The sequence below is a fragment of the Cryptotermes secundus genome, unplaced genomic scaffold (assembly GCF_002891405.2).
Source record: "Cryptotermes secundus unplaced genomic scaffold, Csec_1.0 scaffold43, whole genome shotgun sequence".
Classification (NCBI taxonomy): Eukaryota; Metazoa; Arthropoda; class Insecta; order Blattodea; family Kalotermitidae; genus Cryptotermes; species Cryptotermes secundus.
The window spans coordinates 927137-936283 of NW_019723298.1; the positions used below are offsets into that span (position 1 = coordinate 927137).

The following is a 9147-nucleotide window of genomic DNA, read 5'->3' on the forward strand; positions in this document are numbered from 1 at the left end:
ACTTGCATAATCAGTATATCTACCGGTTCCGCCTTTAACTTCAGAGCAATAATTCTGTCATTACAAACAATCTTCTTAACAACACTCCTCACTACACTTTTATGCACCACTATTGCCACACCTCTTTCAGCCCGTTCACCTCCAGAATAATACATTGTATAATCACCACTTCTTATTTCACCTAGTCCTTTCCACCGCACTTTGCTGACACCTAAAACAGACACCTCATTCTTCTCCATTTCCATTTTCAAATTCTCCAATTTTCCTGCTTGATTCAAGGTCCTTGCAGTCCATGTTCCAATCTTGTAGCCGTGATGTTCCTTCTGATCTTCGCACTTTTCCTTGTCGTAACGCCTGCATGACATTTCCTCTAGAAACACTCCCCCCCCCGGAGATGTAGTTGGGGGAATAGTTTACCTCCGGTTTGTTTTGTCTCCAGAGGAAACATCTCGCATACATGGTATCTCTGTTTTTGGAAAGAAACTAACCAGGAAAAGTGATAATGTAGTAGTTTTTCCATCTGCTTTCCACATCGCAGTACAACAGCCATTCAAACCATTCTGGTCACGCCTGTTGCTATACGAACTTGAACCATCTTGAGCATCATTTGCTCTGTGCTTCAAGTCGCTGCTGATGACGCTGCTTCCGACATCAGTTTTTTGGTTTTTGGTGTCTCTCTTCGTCTGATGCCTACCCTTTGACCTGTCCAGCATGGGAGGCCCTGCCAGTAGCTATGCTACTGCTGGTATAGCTCTCAGGGTCCTTGTCATATTCAAACCCCCTCACCACAATAAGGTGGAGACACCAACAAGGGGGAGATAGGAATATACTATTAAAATCTATCTTACAGAAAGAGGGTATGAGGATATGCTAGATTCATTTGGAAGCAGAATAGGGCCATGTAGTGTGTTTTTGTGAACGTAGTAATGAACCTTCTGACCCCCCCCCCAAAAAAAATAAAAGAACACTGTCATAGAGGTAGTTATGTTTACATTCCTATTAAAATGCTGTGTTGATAAAAGCTTGAACTTATAGCTTTTGCTTTTCGTGTATCTTAATAACAGAAGTCATTAATATGTATATTGAAAAGCACAGACCCCCAAAATGAACCCTTGTGAGAACTAGAGAGAACTCCAAAAGACAATGAATTCCAGAAAAATTATCTGGAGATTTTCTGTTGCATAAATAGCTATGGACCCACTTTAAATACCCACCAGAAAGGCCAAAATCGCTAAGTTTAAGAAGCAGCATGGCATTAACAAAAGGTTTTTAGGTCTCAAAGTCTACGCAGTAGGAAGGTTTTCTTTGTGAGTTCTGTATGGAACGCCTTTAATTTTGAGGGTACAGGTATATTCCTGGGGATAAAGGGCAGCCGGCACATAGGGCTGACAACCTTGCCGCTGCCATCTGTGAGCCCATTGTCTGGAAAATGTGGGAGCCTCAACATCTTACAACCCTATGGACCTCCACGGCCTGTTAAAAAGGATGGCTTTACAGGGGTTTTTTTTTTTTTTGTTTGAAATCCCTGCATGATATAAGTAATGTGTTTTACTGGATTAAGGTTTGTATCCCTTATTGTTTTTTTTTGTATGTAGAATGTTTGAAGAAGCAGCACGGATTGCATTTGAACAGAAAGACCTCCAAGCATTGTTGTTTGTGCAGGGGAGATGTGCCTCCGCAGATCGTAACCTTAGTGACAAGATCAGTCATCTTGTCACTCAGCTCAGTACCAAGAAATAAATAGGTATGTTCCAGTGGTTATTTATTGTAGCAGAGAAGCCAGAAAATTTTACATTAACAATCAATCATTTGTATTTATTGATTATGTCAATTATGATTATATATTATACGTATTATTAACTTACAGTTTGTGTACGTTTGTGGCATTTAGCCCTTTTCATCATGGAATGAACAGCAGTATTGAAAATAAAAGTATTGGCCAAAAGAATTTACATTAGTAATCCAAGAGAGTAATTTATTGTATACAGTGTTGAGGTTAGAAGTACACTTGGTCGTCAACTTATGACTAGCCGCACATACGGCCACAAAAATAAATTATAAAGATGATAAAAAGATTAGAAAGGTTAAAAAATACTGTTAATAAATATATGGCCGACATACAACCAGATCGACTTGCACATACGGCCACAAAAATAAAATAAAATAAAATAAAAATGATTAAAATGTAAAAGTTTTTAAAAATAAATTATAAAGATGATAAAAAGATTAGAAAGGTTAAAAAATACCGTTAATAAATATATGGCCGACATACAACCAGATCGACTTACAACCTGTCAGTCAGAACAGAAGTTGGTCATAAGTCGACGACCAGTGTATGTATTTTTTCCTTTGTGCCATGAAAGCCTGTCTAAGTCCCAAACAGCAGCATGAAACACAAGCAAGTGACAATATAATTGTGTGTATATATAATACAGGGTATACACAAAAGAATGGTGCGGTTTCAAAAGTTAATAAAAATTTATTTCTCAACTTACATGAGCACAACATACACTGTCAGATGCGGCAACTGTCCAAGTTTCTCATGTGCTAATTAGAAACCTCCAATGTGTGCACCCTGGATCACACGACACACATCCACACGGTAATCAAACTCTGCTGCCAATGAAGATAACAATCTTCTCCCTTGGCCACCCCGTTTGGCAGATCTTAGACTGTGCAATTTCTTTCTTTGGGGGTTCGTTAAAGACGGCGTTTATGTACCACCATTGCCCATGTCCATTTATGAACTTCGTGATCGGATAACATATGCACTGCAGGCCATTACAAAGGACATGCTACACCGGGTCTGGGATGAGTTTGATTACTGTGTGGATGTGTTGTGTGACCAAGGGTTCACACATTGGAGGTTTCTAATTAGCACATGAGAAACTTGGACAGTTGCCGCATCTGACAGTGTATGTTGTGCTCATGTTTGTTGAGAAATAATTTTTTATTAACTTTTGAAACCGCACCATTCTTTTGTGTATACCCAGTATATAGCTTGAACTGAACCTCGTAGTGAATAAGAATTATAATGTACCATTAGAAGGAATTTGTGATACTTGTGAACTAAGAATCCATTACAGTTTTTTCATTTTTGTTTCAGCCCAAAATCACAGTTCATCATTTGACTAGATGGATTACCAATAAAATATTATACAAGGGAAATGTTTACATTCAGTTCCTCTTCAGGAACTGAGTACATGTGTATGAAATACATGTACTCTATTTGTTTATAATATGCCATTTATGAAGAACACATTAAATATACAGTAATGATTTCTGCATTAATTTTCCCTCCCTTTCTTCCAAATTATTATTTTTTGATGTCAGTGACAGAGTATTAGCTTCCTAGGATTACATGTCAAAGACTCTGCTTCATGTTGCACTACCATCATGGATTGCCATTTGAAAGTTTAATTTCTGACACAGTAGAAGATAATAGAACAGGAATGCTAATATGCTACCTTCCAATAAAAATCAAGATTAGAGAGGTGCAATTTGTATCAGAGTGCACACAGCATCCACATGTGTTCTTTGCATTATCAATGTTTCTAGCTGTTCCAAATGTCTTTGATGAAACGTTAATAATATTGAGCACTAGAGACTCTACTTCATATAAAATGCAGTCATAACATTCAGTATTAAAAAAAGACAAAATTCAGGTTTTGAACTCTGCTGAATAAACATCTTTTGTGAGAATGACATCAGTTGACTACAGAGACTATTGTGTTGACAGATCACTGACCTGCAGAATTAATACTACCTGGAACTAGTGCTGGTTACTGTAGTTACTGTGTTTAGGTAGCAGTGCCAGCACTATTCATACTTCACAGATCTGTGCATCCACCACACTGTTATTACCAACTGTAGAAAATTAAAAAGGACAACTCTGGGATAGCCTCCAGTGGCATTAATATTTATATAAAATTGTATCAAAATTCATCCATCTCATCTCTGCACACTGTGCAGAGAATGCATAAGAAGGTTACAAGTCAACATGTTGAAATTGGTGCCAAAGAAATATAAATCAGTGTAAGTAACTTTCCCTCTTCACCTATCTCCCCACCACACACCGAAATAAACGTTCATCAGAATGTGTATAGTGACCTAGAATAACTTGCTGACTTGTTTTATTTTCTCATACACCTAGTTCAAACATTCATTTTAATGCTCAACTGACCCGTTTCATTTTATACATGTAAAAACATGATATAAGGAACCTGTGATATAAAAAAAAGCCTTTTCTGCTGTTCATGTCTATTGTTTTGCTCTGTACCCTTTACACCTATAAAACACCTGCTGTGTAAGGAAGTGGTCTTCTTAAGTGACTGAATTTTAATAAAAATAGTTGAAGCTAATTTCAGAAAGTTGCAATTTTGTGTTTGAGGGCCATTTGAAAACCCCTCTTTTTGGAACAAGAATGTTCCACTGGGCACTGACCTGTGATGGATAAATTCTTAAATATTGAATATGAATAAAATCTGTTCCAATGTCTATTGCATCAGTCTGCCACATGACACCGTGATGTGAACATGCATTGTTTTACACAAATGCTTTTTTGACTGTGTTTTGTTTTGTATGCGATGGATGGCAAAATCAAGCAACCTGTCTGCATAAAGTTTTATATGAAGCTTGGTAAATCCATTACCAAAACCCTTGATATGCTTCATGAGGCTTTTGGAGAACATCCTTTAGACCAGACAGTGGTTTTTGAATGCCATTCACTTTTCAAGGCCAGTCAAGTGTCAGTTGAAGATGTCGAACAGTCAGGGCAACCAAGCACCAGCAAGACAACAGAAAATGTCAGGAGAAATTCGAGAATTCATCCATGAAGACCATCACCGAACAATCCATGAGCTCACAGACACTGCTGGTATGTTGTGGAGTTTGCCAAGTGATCTTAACAGAAAATTTGAACATGGACTGCATTTCCACGAAGTTTCTTCTCCCAACTCTTGAAAACTTATCAAAAGCAGTGGCATGTAAACATGCATCTTGAGCTACAAGAGAAAGTTAAACAGGACCCACCTTTTATCTCTAGGATCATAATGGGTGATAAAAGTTGGATTTATGATTATGATCCAGAAACCAACAGTAATCGCAGTGGAAGAGCCCACAGTCACCAAGAGCAAAAAAGGCACAGCAGGTTCAGAGTTCAACAAAGAACATGCTTGTTTTTTTCAGCATGAACGGAATTGTTCACTCTGAATTTATTCCTCCTAACACTACGGTCAACTCGACCTTTACTGTGATGTTTTGAGACAATTGAGAGAAAATGTGCAATAAAAAAGACCAGAACTTTGGTGCAGCTGTAAGTAGCATCATCATGACAGCACGCCCACCCACATCTCTGTGACTAACAACATAGTTGTTCTTCCCCACCCTTTCTGCTCGCTGGACTTAACCCCCTGTGATTTCGCTTTGTTTCCCAAATTGAAAATGAAACTGAAGGGATGACTTTTGAAACAGTGTCTGATATCCAAAGGGAATTGCAAGCGGTACTTGACAGCATTAAAGAAAATGACTTCCTTAGTGCTTTCGAAGCATGGAAAGAAAACAATGGGATCACTGTATACGTTCCCAAGGAGACTATTTTGAAGGAGATGACAGCCAAACTTGAATAAGTTAAGCCAGCATTTTCTTTTGACCTAGTCCAGGAACTTTCCAATAGTACTTACTTACTTAGTCATGGAGCTGAGCCCTTCTGGAGGAGCCACCAATTCTGCAGCTACTCAAGAATTTCCCAGCATTTTATGGAACCTGAACGTCCATTACCGTGTTCACAAGAGCACTCCACTAGTCCCTATCCTGAGCCAGCTCAATCAAATCCATACCATCCCATCCTATCTCTCTAAGATCCATTTTAATATTGTCCGCCCACCTATGCCTTGGTCTTCCCTGTGGTCTCCCTTCTTGCTTTCCCACCAATACCCTATACGCATTCCTTGACTCCCCCATTCATGCTACATGCCCTGGCCTCCTCATCCACCTTGACTTGATAATTCTAATTATACTTGGAAAATAGTACAAGTTATGAAACTCACTTTCCACTAGTACATTTCTTATTTGTTGTTTGAACACCCTATACAAAACCACATACAGACACATTTTTCACTGTCTATATCTTCTGTATGTGATGCAGTCAAAACTGCATCAACTTTCCCCATGTGAACTTGATGGATTTTGCTGAACATTGCCTTTGAAGTAGTTCCATTCTGCTGCTGTGCATTTCTAACAGCAGACATACCACTGCAGATGACTCATATATATGTCTTTTTCTGTGACTGGAAATGACATGATTGTAGTTTCTGTGACCTCTTCTGCTGACTGGAACCTGCATCCCTTCAAGAGAGCTTTAACTCATGGGAGCAAGCAGTTATCAGCAGGGTTTTGATCTGGAGAGTGGGGAAGTTAAGATACCATTCTTGGTCTGATGGGCTGGTGCACTGTCATGTAGGTTAATCCAATTGTCAGATTCCTAGAGATTAATGCTTTTATGACATAACTTCTCATAGACAGATGACATGTCCTGTCAAGGGGTGCTGAAAACGAGTAATTCTGTCAGGAACTCAAGATCAATATTTTCATGTTCATGATATACATATGAGGAGATAAAAAAGGCGGAGATAGAAACATGGAAAAGATATTAGTACTTTTTTGTTAACCTGTCATTTGCTTGAGGGATAAAAGATGATGGTAATGTGTCAGTTGTTACAGTTAGTACTAGGTGAGATTTTAATCTTTCACTTTGTGAGTGCAAGTTAAGTTGGTTTACAAAATACATATGTATTGTATGAAAGATGTTAAACCTCCAAATCTAGTGTTTTTTGAACTGTGGAACTAATATCAAAGCAGCTTGCCAGGTATGGCAGCTGTACTATGAAATAACTGATGCCATGAAAGGACAGTCAACCACCTGATTCTCTGAAATTCTTAAACTGAAGTCTGTTTCATTTCTAGACCTTGGAAACTTTAAACACTAATTAATTTCGAGCTACTGCTTATAAGTCATTATTGAAATCATACAGATGCTATTTTGATTCTCTTTTGAAAGCTGAACTTCTATTCATTCATCAGAAGAATTTTTAGAAATATCTCAAACATGTCCAGATATTTGATCACTTAAAATCTGAGTATAAGATTACCCTAAGTCACAAAATTATCAGCCTTGTTCTTAACCATTCCAACATGTGTGTCAAGTGACCATTCTCTGCTTTGAAGAGGGTCCATATGCAGACTCAGGGGAGACTCACTAAGTTATCATGAATGACAGCTAAGAAGAAAATTCTTCAAGACTTGTTGCATGAAACTGAAGTACAAGTTTTAATGAAAGAATGTAAGTTCAGTAGTCAATAACTATTTTTCTTAGTTTCCATTTTCTTCCTTGTTTATTCTTTAACTTAATTCATTTTTTTAGCTCAGATTTGTGTAGCTGTCTGTACAGTGCATATATCTACTTGGCAATATTTTCACAGCTTCCTATGTCAGGGTTGTCACACTCCACCACTATGTTGTACCTACAATACATTTAATTAAACTTATGTCAGTACACTGTATATTTTAAAGTTAAAATATCATGCCAAATTTAACTTTTCGTGTTTCTTTGAACAATCCAGATTTATTCTTGTGCAAGTTCAAATACTGTACCAGGCTTTTGAAGCGTTACATTGCAATGTCCACATCTATGAGTCTTTATTTTACATTAGTACAATCTTAGTTTTTGTATTACTCTTTGTTTTGATACTGTTTATTGTGCCATCTGAAATAAATGGCATTGACGGTAATTGTAAGATTTAAGGGGGAGCAAGCTGGGTAGTCACCCCAACACCTCCACAAAACAGAAATAAAATTCACAGATCTTACTAGGACAAATGCTTCTAGTTAGTTTGCATTTTTAGTTATTATAAGAAATAAAAAATAATCATTACATAACTCAGTTGTTACTAATATGGGCCTCCATATTTTGATTACCCCACAGCTGTAAATCTAGCCTTGACCAGGGAAATAGCATGCTGGAACTTAAACAGAAGACTGGTCAAAGGTGACAGTCCCAATATTTATGGAAGTAGGTGAAATACATTTTTTTTTTCACCTCTTAATTATAAGTGCGCAGATTCTAGAACACTGGAATTCTACAAAAAGCTGTCATACCTGTATACATATGCATGTACCTATTAAAGGTAGTCTTCATATTATAAGTTACTACAACAGGCTCATTTCAGGAACATGCACACATTCATTTATATTTCGTGAGTGGACAGCCAGATCAAGATGGCAACGAACCCACACACCAGCTGATAAATGGGCTTACAACCACACAAGTCAAATTAAAAAACAAGCTCAAAAAAGTCAGGAGCAAAGAATTTGAGCAATACATAACGAAACTAAGTAGAACAGACAATTTGATACAGAAACCAATCAAGAACTCAAAAAAACCTAAAACTCCAACACCACCAATAAGAAAATATACCAATGAACCATGGGCAAAAAGTGACGCTGAGAAAGCTAAACTTTTGGCAGAACACTTGGCTTCCATATTCCAACCAACAGATACAGTAATCGACCAAGAAACAGAAAAAAGTCTATTAAGCCCACCTATAACACATACAACCATCAAAGCATTCACACAAAAAGAAATAGCTGATGAAATTAACTCTTTGACTGGCGCGGGCGTGTTTTATCGCCCGGACGATGCCAGCCGTTCCCTGGCGTTGGCGTGTTTTAACGCTTTGACCATCTCGTCCCTTCTTTGCTCTCTTGGCAGTCATCAACCAAAGACATATTTATGATAGTTTTTGTGCATGTTTGTAAAGAACCCTTGTAAACTTTGTGGGGGTCTATATTACTGTCAGAACCCTCTGAAAAGGTAAATGTCAGAAAATATTTCACATTCATTCAGTTTCACTATAGCTTCTTGCAGCAAGTGTCTTCGTTTTCCTACAGACCAGCTGGAAAATGTTGTGAACGAGATTTTTTCTGATGATGATAGTGGCGATGAAATAATGATTCCTGAATTGGATTAAGTTGATAGTGACAATAATACTGTGATAGGCAATGATCCACAAGACAGTAATCATGGACATTTTCCTACCACGAGTGCGGTGCCTGACACGCCCATCTCATGAACGTACGGAGACTTTGTAC

General features: G+C 37.8%; 1 protein-coding gene across 1 annotated transcript in view; it reads left to right on the forward strand.

The window, feature by feature from the left end:
• LOC111861640 (vacuolar protein sorting-associated protein 16 homolog) overlaps positions 1-4366 on the forward strand; it is a 63440-nt gene extending 59074 nt beyond the window's left edge. Inside the window, exons 17-18 of the mRNA XM_023846370.2 lie at positions 1596-1744; positions 3107-4366. Of these exons, the coding sequence (XP_023702138.1) occupies positions 1596-1740 (145 nt within the window). The 3' untranslated portion in view covers positions 1741-1744; positions 3107-4366. The remainder of the gene's footprint in view (positions 1-1595; positions 1745-3106) is intronic.
• Positions 4367-9147: the final 4781 nt, after the last annotated feature.